General features: G+C 41.4%; 1 protein-coding gene across 2 annotated transcripts; it reads right to left on the bottom strand.

The window, feature by feature from the left end:
• Nucleotides 1–1,888: 1,888 nt before the first annotated feature.
• Nucleotides 1,889–21,687, bottom strand: STYK1 (serine/threonine/tyrosine kinase 1). Of its 2 annotated transcripts, XM_049822239.1 has the most exons (11): nucleotides 18,419–21,687; nucleotides 17,923–18,281; nucleotides 11,293–11,397; nucleotides 10,261–10,401; nucleotides 9,035–9,283; nucleotides 8,542–8,723; nucleotides 6,756–6,839; nucleotides 6,293–6,501; nucleotides 6,006–6,046; nucleotides 5,630–5,726; nucleotides 1,889–4,948 (listed from the first exon to the last, which is right to left on the bottom strand). In XM_049822239.1, the coding sequence occupies exons 3-11, from the start codon at nucleotides 11,357–11,359 to the stop codon at nucleotides 4,744–4,746; spliced, it is 1,275 nt and encodes a 424-aa protein (XP_049678196.1). In that variant the 5' UTR covers nucleotides 11,360–11,397; nucleotides 17,923–18,281; nucleotides 18,419–21,687; the 3' UTR covers nucleotides 1,889–4,743. The 2 variants fall into 2 exon arrangements, with proteins under 2 accessions (XP_049678196.1, XP_049678198.1); XM_049822241.1 differs by lacking the exons at nucleotides 17,923–18,281; nucleotides 18,419–21,687 and adding an exon at nucleotides 13,324–13,397.
• Between the last annotated feature and the right edge of the window lie 1,004 nt (nucleotides 21,688–22,691).

Genomic DNA, 22,691 nt, shown 5'->3' with positions numbered 1-22,691 from the left:
GCTCCTCTGCTTCACACTGCGTCAGCAGGGACCAACTGAATTATGCAGATGGCCCTGCCATCTTGGAGAAAATTGCAACATAATGATCAAAAGTCAGCATTTTTCATGGGAACAAGATATTCCAAATAAACAAATCAAACGAGGTTTGTCATTGAAAATCCACGCTTCTCCACAGAACAACTGCGAAAAATTTTCACCAGGCCCTCAGTAGATTCACCAAGGAGGAATTCATGCATGAGTCTACGCTGATCCTAAAAATTTAGACCTATGCATGAATGGAGACTGCCATGTGGAAAAGATTTCTATAGACTACCTTAATTAGCAGGAAGTGTAGTTAAACTAGGGTAACTCCACATGTGTAATTCCTTCTATGCCACTATAAAACTTAATCTGATTTACATTCGATCACTTCCAAACCTATATAAGCTAACCTGGGGAAAAGGCAGTCAAACCAGAATAAGAATGCTCACTTTGAGAATCAAGCCACTTTATTGAAAGGAAATTAAATTTAGACCTTATCATATAGCAGGAAAATGTCTTTCTATGGGCAAATTCATAAGCGGGGTCTTGGCACAGATTTGCTCTCAGGGGAAACTAAAGCAGATCTTTTGTTAGAGGCTGTGAGGTGCTCAGCATCCTGAATTCCCACAGATTCCCTTGATCAGAGCTTTGATAACAGAAACAAAATACAAGGACTCGTGTAAACCAGAACGTTGCTTTCTGTGATGTAACAAGATAGGGAGCTTTGAGAACAGTGATGCATTTGTCACATTTATTTCTCCGTTTAACAAAGCTCCCTATGAACCACTGTGCATTATTCATCAGGTCTGCAGCAGCACTACCGATGCTGTTCACCGTTCTGAGATTGTATTACACCCCTGAAACACACCCACCTTTAGCTGGCAAGACCTTTAGGAATATCCCATTCTTGGGTGGGAGGTTCGAACTAAGCAAATGCGTTTTTAATGAATAGTTGATTCATCAAAAAAATAGTATCGGCTGACTGGTAACTGTGAACTTGACCTCAATTTACCAGGTAGCTTTGAACCTCCGTTCAAGTGAGGGGAGAGAGAAGAGGATGTTATTGTTTTAGCATTTTGAAAAGAAGATGTTTCAATTCTTCAAGCCAGATTTACACCAAGAGTGGTTATGGACATTAAGGTGGCCATTAGCCAACACTGTAAAAAAAGTCAGAAAGCTAACTGAGCACTCTTTCATGGGAGCTTGCAATGTTCTGGTATATAGTGGTGATAGATGTGCTGCATGAACTAATATTACTTTTATTTCTGGATGGAAACATAGGTCCTTACAAAGCCTAAGTGATATAGGAAAAACAATCATTCCATCGATGTTATTTTGCATTTAAAAGAGAAAACTTTTTAACATTGTCTTTGGAAGAAGACCAATAAATGATGGAAACCAGAACCGAGGCTCCTTTTTACAGCTATATATGTTTAATATCTGAAGTGACAGTTGAAGACTTCCTTCAGGGTAAATATTCCCCTTTAGATGAGCCATCGTTTAGCTGTTTTCACACCACCAATTTTCGGCCTTGCATCCTACATGGCTAACACCTAATTTTGGCCTTATATGATGCTGCAGGCCTGCAACTTGTTCTGAAATTATCAGGGATTCAACTACACCAAAGGCTGAAATCTAATAAATATAACTGACTGCAATTAGCCTTTTGTGGGTTTCTATGCCCTTTGACTTCAAACACATACAAGGGTCATGCTAATTGGAGGGATACGGAGTGAACATTGAATCCACTCTTCACACAGAACAGTAAAACTACTCCTTTAATGTGCATTTATTCTTTTTTTTTACAAGAACCTTTGTTGCTCAAAGTGCCAAAATAATTAGAGAAAAAAAAAATTAAGGTACTGTCAACTTAGAAACCACAAACAGTGGAAGTCAGATGAGAAAATTTCACAGACTGATTCTGCTTCTTTTGAAATGAAGGAAAAATGTTTGTGACTTCAAGTGCCTCTGATTTTTTACAAAGTTTGCATGTTCATTAAAATCAATGACCAAATATTTTCAGATAAACTTTGTGCAGCTTATATTATAAAATATAAATACTGAACAAGCAAAACCCCCACTTTTTTTGATTAAAGAGTCATGCCCCTCTTCCAGGCAGACACTGAAGACATACAGGTGTATTTCCACTGGGACTTCAACCCCTCAGCTGTGCTAGGGTAAACCTTAGCATAGGCACTACTAACTTTTCTGCAATAGCACTGGCATAGCCAGAGCCTACTCATAACCTGAAGAGTCAAATCATGTGCACTCACATAAATCACCACTGCAACAACCCTAGCCATTGAAATCTTTAGTGGAAACAAGCCTGGAACTCACATTAAAATGTATCCACTGATCAATGCATGGCATAGAAACGGCTTATAAGAAAACTACGTACATAAACTTTCTCACATGATTATTTTAAGCTGAATCTTGAGTTCATATTCAGCAGCTCACTGGGCACAAGTTCATATCCTCCATACGATTACCAAAGTTATCTGTGTTGTTTATATGTGAGGCCTTGAAGTAACTCTGTTATCAACACAGGATTCACAAAATTCACAATATTGTCACACTTGTCACAGGGTAGCTAAGAAGGTCATGGCCAATATCCAGATCCTCACTGCAGAATTCATATAGCAAAGGTGTCACCACAGAGATAAATACAGTCTATAGTATATTCTCACCATAATCACACAACAATGTCACTATGCATGCTTATTTTCATCATGTATTGTTTTTAATGTAGATCAACCTTTCTTATTTGGTGCACTCTTAACATTTCCATACTGTTTTCACAGCAGCTGTTATAACCATGGACAGGTGTCCCCCAAAAACCAAAATGCTTAACCCAGCAATTAGCAACTCAAAAGAGAAGCACATAAACAAATGACCTGCTCTGCTCAAATGAATGCTTGATTAAGGACTATCCCTAAGGAATTCAGGTCTGTAAGGACTTTTTCCTGAGACGAACATGGGATAATACGCCTTTTGTCTTGGAGTACTCACTTGAACCCAGAGCTACTACAGGGAATGTACACTCTACATGAAGATGTATTACATTAATGTAATAACTTCTGCATCCACAGATCTTCAGGTTTGGGGTTTTTTTGTTTTTTTGTTTGTTTTTTTTTTTAATACAGTACCCATTCTCCCATGGGAAGCTAGAGTATAAAGCACTGGAGAAATCCCAGACATTTACTGAACACTTAAAAAGGCACAAACACAACTGTCTTGAATAGGTCCTTAAGTGAATGGACAGGAAACTATCCATTTGTATTACCTACTCCATACGGTTTTTCCTATAGGGCTGTGCCCCATAGCATATTCCCCAGGACATCTCCTGTTTTAATACCCAACTGATGCAGTTTCCCAGGACAGAAAGGATGGGGAGAGATTTACAGAAACCTCCTCATGGTGGGTTGACCCTGGCTAGACACCAGGTGCCCACCAAAACCGCTCTACCACTCCCTCTCTTCAGCTGGGCAGGGGAGAGAAAATGTCGAGATAAGGACAGGGAGAGATCAGTCACTAATTACCATCATGGGCAAACCAGTCTTGACCTGGGGAAAAATTAATTTATTACCAATCAAATCAGAGTAGGATAATGAGAAATAAACCAAAATCTTAAAACACCTTCCCCCCACCCCTCCCTTATTCCCAGGCTTAACTTTACTCCCCATTTTCTCCAACTCCTCCCCCTCAGCAGTGCAGGGGGAGGGGGAATGGGGATTGGGGTCAGTTCCTCACATGTTGTCTCTGCTGCTCCTTCCTCCTCAGAAGGAGGACTCCTCACTCTTGCCCTGCTCCAGCGTGGGGTCCCTCCCACAGGAGACAGTCCTCCATGAACTTCTCCAACATGGGTCCCTTCCATGGGTTGCAGTCCTTCAGGCACAGACTGCTCCAGCATGGGTCCCCCACGGGGTCACAAGTCCTGCCAGAAAACCTGCTCCAGCGTGGGCTCCTCTCTCCATGGGGCCACAGGTCCTGCCAGGAGCTTGCTCCAGCACGGGCTTCCCAGAGGGTCACAGCCTCCTTCGGGCATCCCCCTGCTCTGGTGTGGGGTCCTCCATGGGCTGCAGGGGGACAGACTGCCTCACCATTGTCTTCACCACAGGCTGCAGGAGAATCTCTGCTCCGGTGACTGGAGCACCTCCTCCCCCTCCTTCTTCACTGACCTGTGGGTCTGCAGGGCTGTTTCTGTCACATATTCTCACTCTGCATTTCCGGCTGCTGTTGTGCAGTATTTTTTCCCATTTCTTAGAAATGTTATCACAGACGTGCTGCCAACATCGCTGATGGGCTCAGCCTTGGCCAGTGGCAGGCCCATCTTGGGGACAGCTGGAACTGGCTCTATCAGACATGGGGGAAGCTTCTGGCGTCTTCTCACAGAAGCCACCCTTGTAGCACCTCTGCTACCAAAACCTTGCCACACAAACCCAATACACTTCTTTAACTCAAGTTTCTCATTACATTTTCTATGGCTTCCTAAACCCACTTTGCTCCCAAATGACCACTGGCAGAATGATATCAACAGGTTGATTTAATTATAATAATCATAATAGTTTGTTGTTTCTGGTATGGAGGAGAGGTCTGATATATATGATGTGTTTGAAAAACAAAGGGATCCCTCCCAACATATGCACCTCACTCTGGGCTTGCAAAGTGTCTAGAAAGGGCAAAATCAGAGACTGCTCCTTTACCAACATGTGAAAGGGTCCTTCAGAGTATAGTGTATTCCCTCACTAGGCTGTGAACATCAACTCCAGCAACATTAGCATAGAGTTCAGGCACCACAAGTTCAGGCACCTGCAGTACTGCATGGTCATTGCTGGTCTTTACAGCTGTTTGTAGGGACCGGATCAGGTCTGCTGGAGAAGGCCGCTTAGTTGCATTCCACTGCCAGCAGGACGTCATGATGCCGTACCTGTAAGATGGAGAAGTAGGGCAGCACTGGGAATGAGAAGCACCAACACAAAGTTTTACTACAGTCAAGTCATCTCATATTTAAAATATCTAGAGACCTCCTCTTTTTCTGCTTCATATAAAGTTCTTTCAATGATCCTTTGGAATTTGCAACCACATAATAATGCGTGGGGACAAAGGCATGCAGTTGTTTGGCAGCATGTCAACCCTGAGTATGGGAAAAGGGAAGAAGATTGTTTGGTATTCCCTTTTGAAAGAGCATTATGAAAGAAAAACCCTCTGTCTATTAAAAGAAATTATGTCTTCACAAAAGGAAATAATAATGCCTTATATCTTCCCTGTGGATGATTTGTTCATTTCAGGGAGAATCCTACAACTTAGAGGAGAAAGATTACTCCAGAATAGTCCTGCACCTTGCAGGGAAGCAGTGGAGCAACAAAATGCAAGGGCAGACAAGGAAACAGAAACAAGAGCAATTTTCAAAAGCAGGAAAGAACGGTTTTGGCAATCAAGGTTTCATACAGCAGAATCCAGTAAGGAGATGTGGCAGACGTGAGAACAAGTCTCTTCAGCTAACAGGTTACTGTTTTGTATAGTCTAGAGATCTTCTAGTTTTGCGTGTCTCACTTCCATTTAGCTCTGCAGATCTCAAGTTCAATTGCCCATAAAGCAAGTGGCTTACATGGCTTGCCGGCAGCTTGAGGGCTGCTTCATAACATTCTGTCTCTGCAGGTATGGTAAGATGTCAGAAGGTGGCACTTCAGGATATGGTGGAGCACCTGGAAGAGCAAAAGGAGCAACAGTAGAAAAACTATAAGGTAATGGTTGCAGATAGCAGCTTCTGTGTAAGAATGCCTGCCTTCCCTACCAAAATACATTTTTTTCCTATCACAATTCACACTGACAGAAAGTCTAAAATTAATTGTCAAGACTTTGCAAGTTGGAAAAACAAGATGTTTATTTAAATGGCCCAACTTTACATGCTAAAATTTGAGATTTTGGGTCTTATTAATTTGCTGCTTCCTTACATATTTTTTTATTATCATTAATCTTCTTACCTAATGTTATCATTTCATACAGTAGAATTCCAAAAGACCATCTGCAAGAAAAGAAAACAAAGCAATGTTAAGTCTCCATTCTAGCCAGCTAGCTAGCTTAAATACATACAAAAAACTAGGCATGACCTTCAGAAATTATAAGAGAAGGTATAAGCTATAAAGTGGAGCATTACGCTGAGACTAGATAGGCCTTACTGTGAACTGCAGGACATGAAATAATACATAAAGGAGTGAAAGAGATAGGCATAACAGAGAGAGAAACTTCTGGTCCAAAAATTAAATCATACATGTCTGCCTTGATGCTGGGGGGTTTCTTCAGGAGCCGCTCTGGTGCCTGCCACTTGACTGGCACAATCTGTGTGACTGAGTTGGCACCATATGTGTGAGCTTCATAGGCCAGACCCAAACCACAGAGCTTAGCAGTGAAGTTGTGATGAAGCAGGACATTCCTGGCAGCAATGTCACCATGGAACAACTTCTTCTGTTCAAGGTAAGCCTGGAGAGTTGGAAAAGAAAGAGACCATGACAATTTTAAAAGGAATATTAACTGATATCAATTTTCACTTAGTTTATGCCTGTCTTCCACACTGTGGAATAGAGATGTATGCTCACCAAAATAATGCAAGCATATTTGGCTCAGTTTTAACAAAGCACATCCTCAGTGCTTAGGCCAAGAAGACCAGCCACCATGCAGACTTGTGCTCCAATCAAGCAAGAAGGAAAAAATGCAGCAAATGCGAGCAGACTTACCAAAGCTGCTGCAACCTGCTGTCCAACTTCATATACTTGCCTCTCAGTGAGGTCATAGGGGATACCATCCATTGTCATTACATCCTAGAGACAAAAGAGCAGACCTTGGTTCAAACAAATGCCATAGCTGTAGGGTACTGGGGAATATTTCCTTCTAATCTAATAAAATGAGTACTATCTAATCTTATGCTCCCCCAGCTAATTTCACAATTGGTCATAAATTGACTGAAATATAAAGGTACATGGATGGGTGATGTTGATGGATGGATGGTGTGCTGGGTGTGACAAGTACACTAGAGACAACTGGTGGGAAAATTGAAGGGTGGAGAAGAGATTAATAGGTTAGACAGAAATGGGCAGAATGACAGCGGAGAATGACAATCCATACAGATGAATGAAAGATGTATTATAAATTAGAATGATGAGTAGAAAAGCACATTTATAACATATAAATTGTTATCTGGTACAAGACTAACAGTCCATCTCTCTTACTATCCTGCCTGTAAATGACCCTAGTTGGATGCCCAGGAAAGAGAGAGAGAGAGAATAAGGTAAGCACACAATGCTTTTCCAGTGTCATTTGCCAGCCCCCAACTATTTTCAATTTGAGAACTTCCTGAGATGATTATAGTTTCAACACATTCAGTAACCTTTGAAAGGTTATCTTCCATGAATATATTCAGTCTTGTCTTGAACCCATGTAAAGTTTCAGTATCCACAGCAGTCAGTGGCAAGGAATTCTATTAGTCAACTCCCTACTTGATGAAGAACCACCTACATTTGTTTGTTTTGAACAAGGCACTTACTAGTCTTACTTGCTACCACCTTGACCTTTTGCCGAATGAGGCAGTAAGCAACCTCTCTGTATTTAGTGTTCTAGATGTAGAAGAATGATGAATTAATATAGTGACATGGCAGAGTTTTGTTTCTATGCCTTTCTTAATAATGCCTAATATTTGGTTCCTTTTCTTCAGTTAACGTTTTCATGGGACTGTATATTTTCATACAATCAGACCCATGATTTTACTCCTCACCAGCAATGGGCAGATATGAGGCCATCACTACATATGTGAAGCTAAGACTGCTTTTCTACATGTGCATCACTTCATTTTTAACTATGCTGAATTTCGTCTGTTCTTTTTATTGGCCAGTCTCTCAATCTTGGAAGATCCTTCTGCAATTCCTCAGGGTCAGCCCTTGCCTTTACTGGCTAGAATTATTGGCAACCATCATCACCTCACTGTCATCCCATTTTCTAGGTTATTGATACATGCAGCAAACAGCACCAGGTCCTAGGTGGGTGACCTCCCTCCGGTGCAAGCACCAACCTTTCACTCTTATGCTCTGTTTCCTGTCTTTTAATCAATTGTTATCATTCAATGACCTTCTCCCTGGTGTTGTCACTGCTCTGCTTTCTTAAAAGCATTTGGAGTGAGACATTATTTAAAACTTTTTAGAAATTCAGGTAGCTGTACCAACTGTCACTCTTATTCCAGTGCCTGCTATACCCTTCAAGGAACTCAAGTGGTCTGCAAAGTAGGACTTAGCTCTACAAAAGTATGTCAACTTCTCCAAACTGTATCATATCTATCAAGATATCCACTAATTCTATTCCAGTTTAGACTTGTGTAGAACTTCTCTGGGGGATGGAAATAGTTTAGGCTGATATAGAGGGATGCATGGAGAGATGAAAAGAATCATCTATGACTTCTGGACTATGACTTATGGATGGATACGTACCTAAGAAATTTAAAGTGATGATAGAATATCTTCTCTTTTGACTCACCTTCCGACATGTCCATAGAAATGTCAACAAGTCACCAAGAGACACATCTTCCATGATCATATAAAGTGGGAGCTGGTCTACACAGCATCCAAGCAATTCAACCAGGTTCTCATGGTGGCCAAGATTTTGATGGAATTCAATCCTCCTCAGGAAATCCTTTACTTCCTGGGTACTAGCCAGGTCTGAAAGAACAAAAAAACCCAACCCAACCCTAAACAAAACAAACCACAAAACCAAATCAAAACAAAATAAAAACCACAAAAAAACCACAACAAACAGAGGCAGCATAGAACAGGGTGAGTAGCTTAAAATCAACATGAACAGCAATTTCTTTAGTCTTACCAAGACACTCCTACCAAAATACCACTCTGACTAGCTAACATGTTACCGAACACAGCTTGTTCTTGCCCAGTAATGATTGCAATGTTCTGCCCAGCATCATGTCTTTGATACAGAGATCTGTACCAAAGCGGACCCTGGCCATGTGCCTTACCTTGTAAGACTTTCAGTACTACAGTCTTAGTCTTCCCGGGGTTCCCAGTTTCCAACTGTGCTCTGTAGATGCTCCCATAGCGGCCACGTTTTATCAGCTGCAAGGTGCCTGGTGAGAGTTTCTCTCGTGGTATCTCCAGTTCTTTCAGCATCAAGGATGCAGAATTTAGCAGACTCTCCACAGATGCCTCACTCAGCTGGATATAGTGGTTCTCTGTTGAGCTGGATTCCTGCTGATTCTTGTCATTCACTGACAAAAGCAAATACACATGATGCACAAAAACAGACAGATGAACTCGTGTAGTAGGTGGCAATGCCTGTCCTTCTATCCTCTTTAAATTTTGCTCCATACTGTTTTGGAAATCAGGACAAAATAAGGAACTGTTATTGTCTCTTAGTTATTCTGGCCCTTGAAGAGAAGGAATTTATCTCCCACTCTGTTTGATGAAAAGGCAGAATGAATCTGGAGATCTCTACTATATTTAACTATGCAGACTTTCTAGATAAGACGCATTTGTACTTGATTCCCCTGTGCTGAAGCAATGACCATTTTCTTTTATTACCAGCTACCAGTTGTTATGTAAGCAACATGCACAGGGTGTTCCCACAAAGGCCTTATCTTTGTTCTCAATTATTTCCCTTAATATAGGCTGAAGAGGCTTTTTCCTCCACAAAACCAAAATCAGTTCAGAACTGGATTTTCCTTTCCACACAGCAACATGTGTTTGCGGTACCAACAAACCTTTCCCTACACCCTCACCAGTCCCTCTTGTTTCCTGTTGTCTCCATAGGAAGTGGGAGACAACAGCTTGAAATTAAATTTCTTAAATGACAGTATAGAAAATGGATTAACGAGGTGTGATCTGCATCAAAACGATTGTCATTCATAACTACCGCAGTGAAACTGTCCTTGCAGTAGCCTCTAGAAGGCTGCTACATAAACACACTTCACAGCTCTCAAGTGATGTTACCACAGTATGTTAAACAGCCTATATGGTACGTTACTTTAGGTTTTGTCAGATCTATCTATACTACAGATTCCACTACTACTACTGCAAGTGGGGTAAATCAGGGTTTGCAGTTTTTCTGATGTTCACTGAATTGCTGAATACCACTCAGGCTCTTCATAAATGCTATTGCCTAAAACCTCAAGCAATGGGGAAATGGGATTGACTTCTGGCCACTGAAACCAACACTCTTTCCTCTGGTTGAAAAACATTTTTTTACCTTGGCGTTCAGATGATGCTTGCTCCTGCTTTGCTCGCAAGCCTCGACAGTGGAGCCAAAGGATCACAGTTAGCACGATGACAAAAAACCCCACAAGGAGAACTGGGACAACAATCACTTCAGTCTGATATTCACGCACAACTATCAGCAGAAAAAGGGAAACCAAGGAATAAGCAGCACTGCCAGATGCACATTGGTTCTATATAACAAAGTAGTAATAACCCATTTCAGTACCTTTCAAACCCAAAAACATGTGTATCTATCCTCTGCTTCTTGGAATAGCAACTGAACACTGTTAGTGCTGCTACTCTATTTTTCAAAGGTGCTGAGTATCTAAACTGCATGAAACCACTGGGACTCCCACACCTAAGGTCACTTACTTAGATGCCTTAATACAGAGCCTAGGACTTGTAGCCATGTGTAAGTATCATCCACCAGTGAAACAGAACCGGCCCTGGCAGAGGCTTACCAGGGAGATGGGAAGGGCTGGATATTGCTATGCCATCACAAATACACATGCAATTACAGCTTCAGCTCCTTCCATTAAAATTATAGGGAGCATTTTAAAGAAAACCAGGTGTGGTCACCTGGTTTGGAATTTGACCAGAAGACATTGCAATTAACAAGGATGTTGCAGGTAGCTAACTCTCTTATGTTCCCAAATTTGGAGATGGTGCTATTTTTGCATAGGCCAAGACCACATTTCAGTTCCCAAAGATGACAGAATGTCATGAAATCAAAATCTCACAAGACTGGTCCTTAGGGAAGCTGCAGGGAATCTTTAATGACTATATTATGTCTCATTCAAAGTAGAAATACTCTAAAATGCCTAAAATTATGTGAGATGAATCCCACCACAAAGGCTGTATCCCCTTAAATGTTTCTCCCCGAGACACATGCAGGAAAAGCTCAGTCAGATCCTTCTCAGATGCTGGTGGAGGAGGGGAAAGGGCTTGGCCCACTTTTTAGTAAAGCTAGACTTCCTGCTTATTATGTGAAAGCTTGTTACTTAAAGGAATCTGTGAATCTTACCACATAGCTTGTCATTGCTGTTGCACTCCAGTAGCATGCGTGTGAATCTTTTTACATCCCCTGCCATGTTCAATTACAAGCAACTGGGTTTCCAACCTCCGTCTTCTGCACAGACACAAAGAGTATGAATGAAATTTATTAGGACAAAGGATGATTCATGAAGCAACAAGTGACTTGAGTATGGAACTTTCTAGCCCTTATGATCAGTGGTTGTATGAAGCAGCAGTACTGGGACCTCAAGACTTAGAGAATGATACAGCACATCCACTGTCAAATCCTATGAATGGTAGACTGCATGACCAGAGAGAATTTAAGATTAAGCTTGTTCTACAGTGCTTCACAAGCAATCAGGTACCCCTGGGCCTAAAGGCTGATATATGCACAAAAATTCATAGTCATGAATTTAATTATATTTAAAAAATAGCTAATACAGCTAATACACTTCTAACTAACACACTTAGATCCCAAAATGGCACTGCCTTTTATCTTCTGGTCCATAACAAATGAAGAGATCAGCAGCATGCATACAAAATGTCTGTCATTCTTGACTACAGCCCCTGCCACAACTTGTACTATTGCTCCACAAAGACAAGGAGAAAAAAAGTCTTGTCATTAGGGCTCTCTGGTACCAACTCCTTAACACTGGCAGTTCTACAACTAATCTGAAGCACAGCATCTGGAACTCATCTGCATTTGTAGTTGAAAATCCAGAGCCTGTGCAAGCGTGCACCCTTCCAGCTGTAATTTCAGATATCACTAATCTCTCAGCATGTGCAATCATACACCTACAAAATCTTCTGATTGTGTAAGTGCGTGTGTCGTGTACAGCCCCACTCAGACAGGGCTAGACTCACCGGTGTATGCCAGTGTCTTTGAGCTGCACCAGGACTGCAGATCAGCTGCAGGCCTCCCAAAACACTGATGTAGTATTTCAGCTGTTCTGCATTACAGGGGGAGATTAACTCTGTAGAAATTTGCATTTCAGTTCAAATTGGTGTATGTGGTTTTGTTTATTCTCCGGAAAACACATAAGTGTTTTAGAAGATGCCCCACTACTACACTAGGCGTGTTATATTTATTGAGGACTGAAGTCATAAGATAGGAATAGGCTCTGTGGTGCTGCATTGATTTACATCAGCAGAGGACCTGGACTACTATTTCTAAATTGCAAAACTCAATGTGGTGAATAGTGACGACTGTCAGAAAGGCAAGGCATGTACATTTAGCCACTATTTCTTATAAACATTGCCAAAAATTTAAGACTTAACAGTTTCACAAACAGTATCATCTAGAATGTTTTATAGGCATTGGGACTTTTATCCTGTAAGTACTTACTTTATTTTCAGCTATGAGTTCAAGGCAATTAACCTCAATGGCAAATGTTAATAATAATATATGGCATTCTTACTGATATTAATATGGTTTTATGGAAGTTGGTAATGGATCAAACATTAAACAGAGTTTGTTCTCATGCTTAAAATTAACAGGTAAAATTATGCTTTATCAGTTGTATAACAGAGGCAGCAGAAAGAGGAAAATAGAATATATCTGCACTTTAAGGTATCACAAAAAGTCTGTTTCATTTTTTATTTCCTTTGGTTCTTAATACACTAGCAAATTCACCTGGTTTCAGGGTGTGGCTACAACATTAATCCAGTCAAGGGAGCAATAATACAGCAATAACGCCGAGCTTTTCAGGTACAGTCTGAAAGCAAGCACACTAAGTCAACCTACCTTGGCTGTAACACATACACACTCTTACACACAAATACACACATATCACTGTAAGAGGAACAGTCCTAGCTTCTTTCAATCTCAAGACACACACAGATACAAAAGGTATATATGAACATTACAGGAAAATAGACTTTAGGACCATTAGCCAGCAATCATGTTGTATAATCTGAACCATAAACAGTCCAAGCTCCATTTTAACACTAGCTAATGGCTTTGCTTTGTACAGATGCTCACTAGAAATGCACACTTACATTTAAATGATGTGCATGCACACGCATACCAACTTGTACTTACACAGAAACACGCTCATACAGTCGCCAAGACCGATGGAAAAAAGCTTTGACACAGCAACCATGTCTACACTGGTCCCCTGTCCGTAAAAAAAATTCCTACTTAACTCCCTTATGCACCTCCCATCAGTGATGCCAGTGGGTGGCACCCATTTTTTCTAACCATACTCAGGGCAGAACTATGGGATCCAGAAACAAAAACATTGGCAGCTATTAAGCTTTATTTGCACTGGCACTCCCGTTCATTGCTGTTGCTTATGGAGCCATGCAGGTGTTACCACTGGAAAAGTTTGATTAGACAAGTCCATTTACACTCTATGTATCTATCCTCTTGCAAAACTCAGGAAGCGGGAAAAGAAGTTGTACTTAGTAAGATAATTCTGAAGTGTCTTTCAGTGGCAATTTCCAGGCTGAGACCACATAAATTCTCATACTTAGCTCTTTCTGCAGCTTGACTAACAGCAACATCATTGCAATTCCTACATTTCCATCCTCACAACAAGAGTGGTAACTCGTAAATCCACAGATCTCCTTTTATATGTTTAATAAATATTTTTGCAGTGTACCAGTAGGGGAGACGTGGAGGTTATGTGGTACTAACATCTTCAATGTACAGGGACATACTCACCACATAGCAGAAAGCATATTGGCAGTGCTCAACTACTTATGTTATTATATGAAGACAGTTTTCCAGCACCAAGCCAGGATAAGGGGGACCAAAAAAGGTGGTGTGTTGTTTTCAGCCATGTTTGTTTGCCAAGCTGTTCTGCTGCCCTGGCAATTTAGACAAAGTGCAGAGGGCAACACAGGGACAGGAATAAGCAGCTAAAAGATGGCTGTTGTGGGGGCTGCTTAAACCAGTTCACAAAGCCCCAATACTGAATGTGAATATGGTTTTGAAAATGCAGCTGAGCTGAATTAAGTGCTCACCAATGCCAAAGGAAGGGAGTATCTCTTCTCTCTGGTCTCTTCCCACTCCTTGTTTTGCTCCCAGCTGTGCAATTGATCACACAGTAAACTGATTCAAACATTAACCTAGCAGGAAAAATTCACTGTTCTTTTGCCAAGGTAACTTCCTGACATTTTAGTGAGTGGCATTATTTCACCAAGCAATTCAACAAGTGCCAACGCAGGCTCGAGAAAGTGGCAGGGGCACACATCCAGAAGCAGGAACAGGGAAAATGGATCTCCTACTACCTTGGGTGGAATGGCTAATTCATCTAAAGTTGTATTGTGAAACCATTCCCTGTGTCAGCACAGATCCACAGGTACTGTGTGCCAGCATAAGCCCTACTATGGTTTTTCCAGCCCCCCGTCACTCATTCCCGTGTGTATACTGTCCCCTTCGCGCTAGCACAAGCATTCACATGGTAATGTGGTAAACTGATCGGGAAGGTGATCTGCCCTAAAATAATCAATCCTCTCTTGCATTTTATGGATTTATATTTCTCATCAGGCTCCATTTATGCTATTTAAAGTGCCAGGACGTAAGAGTCAAGAAACCAGAGGTACAAACATTGTGGTGAAGACTGAAAGAGAAACAGAAAGTCTTACGTGCCCATGGAATGTACGGAACAGATGGCTTGAGAACTGCACACACAGAAACTGCCTGCTGCTTGCTCCTGCCATGTTCAGGAAAGTAAGTTGCACATATTCATGGTAAATACACAGTTTTGCCAGTGAGTATGTCTGACTTGGGAACTAACATCAGTTCCCATCATGCACAGTGCAAATGTGTAAATCCTTGAGTACTGATTAGCTATTCTGTCTAAAGAAACAGCTGATTAAATTAATTAAATATGATAAAAATAAAGGCTATTAGACCTTTTAAACTGTGCTATGAGCTGATATGGAATTAATGTAGTTATTTCTCCAGACTTCCTGGCCTGCATTAACTGCACTTTATTATAAAAATATTCTTACAGGTGTTTTTCATGCACCAATTGTGGGGACCAACTGTAATATGACTACAGGCATGTAAAGAAAAGCTGAGTAATTACTCACTTCAGTCCAGCATACCGCCCGACTGATAAAAGACAAAATAAATCCTTTGACTGTGACACTTTCTATGTAATTCCTTACAGCGTCAGAACCATACTCTCAAGCTTTTCCAGTCACCATTTCTGCACTGCTTTTATTATTTTCCTGCTCTTCTATATGACCTTTGAACATGGCCACCAGTCAAGGCGTAGGCAACTGTTAACCACAAGCACACTGCCCTGGCTGCACGGCTGAAAGGGAGGGGAGCTACCAGGGAACTGCAGGAACCAAAACGGCAGCGAAACCACAATGTGTGGGCTCAGGACAGCCCAGCAGTTGTGGACACTGAATGTGAGAGAAGAGGGAGAAGAAAAGCACCATGGAAAAGCAAACAGCGAAACAGATTTCTTCCCCTGTAATGTCCACCGTTTTACTAAAAGCAGCGTCCAAAACAAATAAAAAACAAGTCCCACAGGTTTCAAGACTAACAACTTGATATCGTAAGAACATATTTCTGCAAAGAGCTATGTATTTGTTAGACTACATATCCTGTCTCTTCTGCCTTCAGAAGACCTTAGTGGCTATTTCCAACAGCCTGGTAGAACATGACATGTTTGCAAGGTTTCCCTGGCCCATCAAGTCATCTCATCTCTCACCATAAGGCACCTGTGGGTTACCAAGCAGCATCTCCAACTGTCGAATGGGAAATTCTGACCGGTCAGCCCAGGTTAAAACATACCAGAGCCACCTCACTTCTCTCCTGAACAAGGATTACTAATAATATCCTGCGGCTTGCTGTATTGGCTGTAATAATGTCTCAGCTATAAAGATTTGGTACTCTAACTCACTTTTCCAACACCTGGTAGTTGTAACACCCTGTAAGAAAACAAAGTGTTTCAAAAATCATGTACAGTGACTCAAGATTTTCTCTTGGCCCAAAATTAGAAGCAGTACCTGAACATCAAACCTAGGCTAGCTGCTACTGAAGCTTATTAAAGGAGTGAAAGAAAACTAGGCCGACCACTTCTGAAGAGCTAGACCATGGAGAAAACAACAAATAATGAGGTCCATGCTGCTAGTTGATCAGGTGAATTACTTAGGGCAAACTTGGCTCCTTTTCAAGGGAGCAGAAAAAATAGGCAAAGTCAGCAGTCACTACTGCATTGAGAAATGAGTCAGGAGGACTCTGCACTGCTGTGCTTTTATGCTAACAAGGTTAGTCCAAACTGGCACCTTATCAGTGGAGATATGCAAGTTCTTATGGTGCTAAGTTTTGCTTAAACTCTGATCATCTCACAAAAATTAATTTACTTGTGCAGCGTGAGGAAGTTTGAGTACAGAAGTGTGAAAGGTACAGAAACTGAATGGTGATTAAGACAAAAATTTTTTCTGATGCAGACACAGCCTACTATAGTTTCTGAAAAATGAACGTATATCTTGATCACACTCCCCCTGAATTAAGGCCACAAAAAGTTCTTCCTCACAGGTAATCTGCAAAATAAAAGTTAAAATAATAAAAAAACCCCTGAGGAACACATTAACCTGAAGCCCTTAGTGAGCAGGCTGTTTGGAATACGAAGTGTCTAGTGGCCAAACTCTCAACAGCAGAGTCTTACCTATGGCATCTTTTTGTGCAGTCAAAATCACACACTACTTTTGAAAACGCCAGCCATTCTGTCTCTTTCTTACTGACTGACTTCTGATTTTGGTGGTAAATGCCAGTACTAAGCCTGTATCAAGTCCTAGGACAAACTTGATACTCTGAAAAACTGTGACAGCAAAAGCTGTTACAGGACATAAGCAGAATGAAGGAGTTTTTCAAAGGACCATGCATTCATGTAGCTCTTGTTGTAAAGAACACTGTGTGATAAAACATACTGCATGATACACATTGCTGCATAATGGCTTAAGATATTGGAACCTGAATCTGCTTTCATAAATGCACAGCCACAAGGAAACTGAGCTGAAGCTGTGTACAGTACTTTAGCTTCACAATTTCTCAACTTTGGGATGTTTCTTGGTGCACTTAACATAGATTTTGTTTATAATTTAATCAGTAGCTCATGCACACACACACACACAGATACATGCAAACAGGTAAACACACAGAAAAATCTAGATATCTGCACCACTTTGGATTAGAGTTAGCTTCCTTACAATCAAGTAACACTGATGGAAGTCAAATGCTAATTAGTTCTGAATCCAGCCCTAGGCATTTATTACTTAACCAAACACTGAACATATTTATACACACATGCATAGTATCGCCCTGCATTGTTTCAGTGAACTGAGACTAATTTTATATGAAACTTATTTCTTTTGTTATTTTCTTCCTGTTTAAAATGAGCCTAGAAGTTATTTCATTTAAATCAACCTGCATGTAGAGGGCATATATTTTTTTTCTCTAACCCCAATACCATTATGATCACAGAAATTTATTACTATAAGTAACTTCAATACAAGCAGTAAGTACATGCACAGATGTATATACATACAAACACAGATGTATAGACTTTACAGTACAGCTATATGCTAGCTGAGGTCACATTTATGTTAATGAAAGTCTTTTAAAAAAAATAAATATTCATTAGCTAATCTTCCAGCAGTGTTTTCTCTCACTTACCTGAATTACACCACTTCTCTTGCCCTGGGGTAGTCTCTTCCTGAAGCTCGCCTGCTGCCGGTTCCCAGTTTGTCTGAGGCCGCTCCTGAATAACACTGATAGTTGCCTTGTGTGGTTGCAATTCTTATTACTAAGTTCCTCCTCACTGATTTTCCTACCCCAGACCTGCCCAGCTTCAATTCTTTATTCCTCAAGGTCTTCTCAGCTGTCTCCCCAGGGAGATCGCATGAGTGGATGTCCAACACACAGGCTGACAGGTAGGCACACACTTGTAAAACGGGTCTGCCTGGCTTCCGTGCACCAGCTGCTCACCCACAGATGACAGAGACAGGCAAAGAAAAGAGTCCACGGGAGGGGACCTGGAGTGTAATTTGAAAGGCAGGCAAACACAGATCAAGAGGGATAGGCTAATATGACAAAGAGAAATCATACACTTCAGATTACAGGTTCATGTTTAGAAAAAAATGAGCTCTTGGCACAGAAAATCTGTACAAACCCCCTAAGACTCCAGACACTGAAAGGTTTTCTATCAGGAACACAATCTGCAAATGAAGAAAGAAAGAAAAGATTGGTAATACCAAAGCATGCTACAACAGACAGCAGCAACACAGGATTTTTTCACATTCTGCCTTGCTTGTTCATATCCTTCCTGCTCAGGCTGTCCATGCATTCTGCCAGCATTTCCCACCCCTGCCATCAGCTCTCTCCTGCCCTTTCCTCCCACCAGTCCAGCCCAGAGCTCCCACACAGCCCTGGCAATGACCCTCACTTACAAAACCCCTTCAAAATCTATCCTGAGCTCCCCAACTAGACCGGATAATACTCTTGAACTTGCCTTGTGACCTTTCCCTGCTATGATGCCCTTGGGGTCACCGTTGCGCTCTGCTGGTGCCCTCAGTCCCCAGCAGCTGCATTGCATAATCTTCATTGCACCTCAGTTCCTCAGCTTTTTAGTTCTGGGGACTTTCTTCCCACCCAACCAGTGTATGGAAGTCCCAGCTGTTGGCCTGCTCTCCCCTATTACTGAAAAATCTTGTGTTAAGAGTTTCAGATTCCTGACTCCTGTTTGTATGAGTCTGTACAAGATTATTTGCTTACCTACTTCATACAAGTGAGAGGCAGTTGTATTACAAGAGGAAACAACATGAGGCCTATCATTGAGAGACAAAGTTCATTTCACAGTCAACAACACAATGCAGGTGGCTTTAGGAAGATGTAGAAGATGATATGATCTCTGCCAACTGTTTGAGCAAAACTTACCTACTCCTATTAACACTTTGGTGCTGCATGTATTATTTTGTTATGGGAATATTTTAGTTGTGGTAGAGGCAATAGCTTTACATACTGAAACACAGTAGTTAATTTATCCACAAGAGAGACTGCATATCAATATATCTGTACACCAGTACATCCCAAGCTTCTCTCTGGGATTATTCTTCCACCTGGCATTTACTGTTCATGTGTGCAAAATGGTGAAAACCAGGAGTGGTTTTCTTCATTGCTTGATCTCTCTACAGAGACTGGCAGAAGTGGGCAAAATAGACTAAGTGAAATAGCTCTGTGATGTGGACTTTCAGCCCCTGAGATACCAGGAGAGACATCTTCCAGACTGAAAATTTTCTTGAGTTAGAAAGATCACGACAGCTGCAGAGCATAGGCGCAGACTCTGGTTTTAGTTTTCCTCTTATTCTGGTACTAAGCTGCATTGACTCTCACCAGTATTTTCTTCATGAAGGAGCAGAGGATCTGTCCTATACCCCATTCCCCACTAAAAAGTGGCTAAAATGCAAAGGACAGTTCCTCATTTAAATGAGTTCTTTACTGAAATGTGTTACTTTCCACAGGCACCTTCCCCGAGGGCAGCTGGGTGAACCTCTTCAGATTCCTGTTTAAAAATATGCTAATTGGCAATACTCCTCCTTTTGCTCCTTCTTTCACAGCTTCTAAAGCCCCCAACTGCAGAGGAAAGAGTGGGAAAGGCAAAGGGTTAATATTCAAGGTATGCATATGCAAAAGCAGCAAGCGCTGCTGCTTTTAGCTTCCCCAGTCAATCTTTCTGCTGTGCTCCCTGTCCGACTGGTTGGAGAAGATATTTCAATGGTTCAGGCCTCAGACTATATAATCTTCCTCACTGATCCACAAGCCCCTCCCCCTGTTTAGTTAAGGGACAGCAGTCGTTTATTGTCATGTTTTGTCCTGTGAAAAACAAACTTCTGCTGTAAGTCTTGTATTGTGCGCACATCCTCAAAGAAAACACTGTTTAAATGCCTCTGTCCTTCTGTTTTTTCCTTAAGCAAGTATGATTAGGCACACTGAAAGGCAGCAGACTGGCAGCCTTATTAACAAAAACGTTCTCTTCATCTCCAAGACAGCTATAGCAACCATCCAAACCACAGAGCAGCTGCTCAGTGGCCTCAAGATGTGTTTCTGGGACTAAGCGGCAATTCAACCACAAGCCATCCAGTCTTTATCCTATGCACTGAGACTCTTAACAAGGGTGCTAATTTTGCAGTTCAGCTTCCAGAAGGTAAGCATGCTCCAAGTAACTGCTGCTGGACCAGAAAAAGCAAGCTTCAGATGATGGGATCCCCTTCTTAAATGTTGTGGCATTCACTTTTTCTGCATTAATTTAGAGGAGGTAAGGTCTCTGACTTAACTTTCACATCCTAATGTAAGATTTAAAACTGTGGCTTATAGGTGATAGACTGTGATGGATCTTTTGGTCAGCCTAAGCCCACAGAGGCTGAAAAACTCAGTACCTGTTCTTTTGTTTCTGCAAGCCAGCCATTCATCCCCTAATGGGGTAAGAATCAGAACAGATGATCTAGAAATGAAAGAAAAACTCCCATCATTTTCCCAAGTCTCTGTTCTGCTACATGCGCTTTGGCTCTCAAGATGGCAGGTCTTCTGACTTGAGAACAATTCATTTGCCTATTTAATATTTAGATTTTTCTTGAAAATGATAGTTCTAGTGTGATATTCAGTTTATCCCTGCAGTTTTTGTTATTTAAAATTTCCAAAGGAACAAGGGCTAGGAGGGGGTAGCATTACATGAAAAGAAATAAATAAAGAGCTTCTCCTTATAAAAATGAAATGACTGAAGGATTATGCATCAAGCTTCTTCAGCCAGTTGAAGGTCCAGTAATTTGCCAGCACTTGCTCTATTCAGGGTTAGGCACATCTAATAATAATCTTTTTCCCCCGCTCCCCTGCCAAATTAGACCTGATAATTTCCAGCTCTGTTCTTAAATCAAATGGAAATTTCATTTGCACAGTTTCATGCCGTCACTGGTCTGGTCAGCCCTCTCTTCTCAAACCAGATGCTCAGGAAAGATCCTGAAGGTTGGTTAGATGCTGTAAGTAGGCTACAGTACAGTTTTCCCCTTTGGCTTCTTTGGCAGATTTTCCAGGCCCAGAAGCTGGGATTCATTCAACACAGATGAAAAACTAAGTTAAGGTCACAGCTGCCATAGGTTCTCTGTATAGTCAATACAAGGTCATGAGAACTTCTGTAAAGCAATTCAAGGACTAAAATCTTCTCTCTCTACACTGATGTCACAGGTACAAAGGGTAACCTAGCTCCTGATTTACATGTCTTGGTCAAACGTCAGAAGTTAGATACCATACATTTGGGCTAAATTCCTTCATCTTCTTCTTCTTCAATGAAATAACGTCCCTGAGCAGGAGCTCTTTGGGCTCTCAAAATCAGTACGTATCCGCAGCGTAACTTGGTAGCTTGGCCACACCTTCTCCCAGAACCCCAGGGCTGAGAGATGAACTGTTAGACTGTAAGTTACGTGCAGCACGTATCATATGCATTCAGTTCCGCTCTACTTCCTAAGTGCTTTTGTCCTAGGCAACCAACATCCTGAGCACAGTACGTATGCATATTCCTCTGTTACTTTTACCTTCTCTCTTTCAGTTTCTTACTTTCTTTTTGTTAAATATATAAATGCTCCTTTTATGTTCCTGCTTTTTGCCACCGCATTTTTACACTGTTCCCATTTTCCAGTAAGAACCCAGCAGCTCCTCTTGGCAAAACCTAGAAGGTAGCGAACAGAGGTACAGCAACCTGAACAGCCAGTCTCTGGATGGAATAAATTGCAGGGTGTCACACAAAAAGGAGCCAACTATCCCCTGGAAAGAATGCCCATAGAGACCCTAGAAGAACTACAAAGTACCTATCACCAAGAGCTATAACACTGTTACATAAAAATGCATTTAAGAACAATTCCACTCAATAATACAATATTTATGCCTGTAATTCACCCTTTAACACATTGCTGTGTCCTAATTATAGAAGAGTCACAAATAAACAAAGACATGTTGAAACAAAACACGCTCCTGTCTGCCAGTGTCACTGGAAATGGATTCTAGCACACATTATTATGCAGTAGCAAGGTGGCTGCTAGGCTATTGGCATTATGCACATAAACACATGACATATGCTGCCCAGGTTTTCATAAAGTAATGAAGCAGTATTAAAAAGCAACACCACTAGACCAAAAATCAGCCTCCTAACCACATATACACATGGGTACAGCAGGAAGGCAGCATCTGGGAGACAGCTTAAAGGCACAGAATTTAGGTGCTGGGGTTACTTAAGAAGTGACTGTGCCACCTCAAACCAAGGGTCCATCAGCCTAGTACTATGCCTCAGGCGGCTGGCAGCGAGACTGCCTAGGGAAACTAAAGACTGTAAGAACATAAAAATGATACTTCCCTTAACACTTTCCCCAGCTGTCAGCAGCCTATGGTTCACAGATTTA

Source organism: Accipiter gentilis, chromosome 18, assembly GCF_929443795.1.
Source record: "Accipiter gentilis chromosome 18, bAccGen1.1, whole genome shotgun sequence".
NCBI lineage: Eukaryota > Metazoa > Chordata > Aves > Accipitriformes > Accipitridae > Astur > Astur gentilis.
The sequence above is the reverse complement of the archived record's forward strand: the minus strand, read 5'-3'. Positions and strand labels throughout refer to the sequence as shown.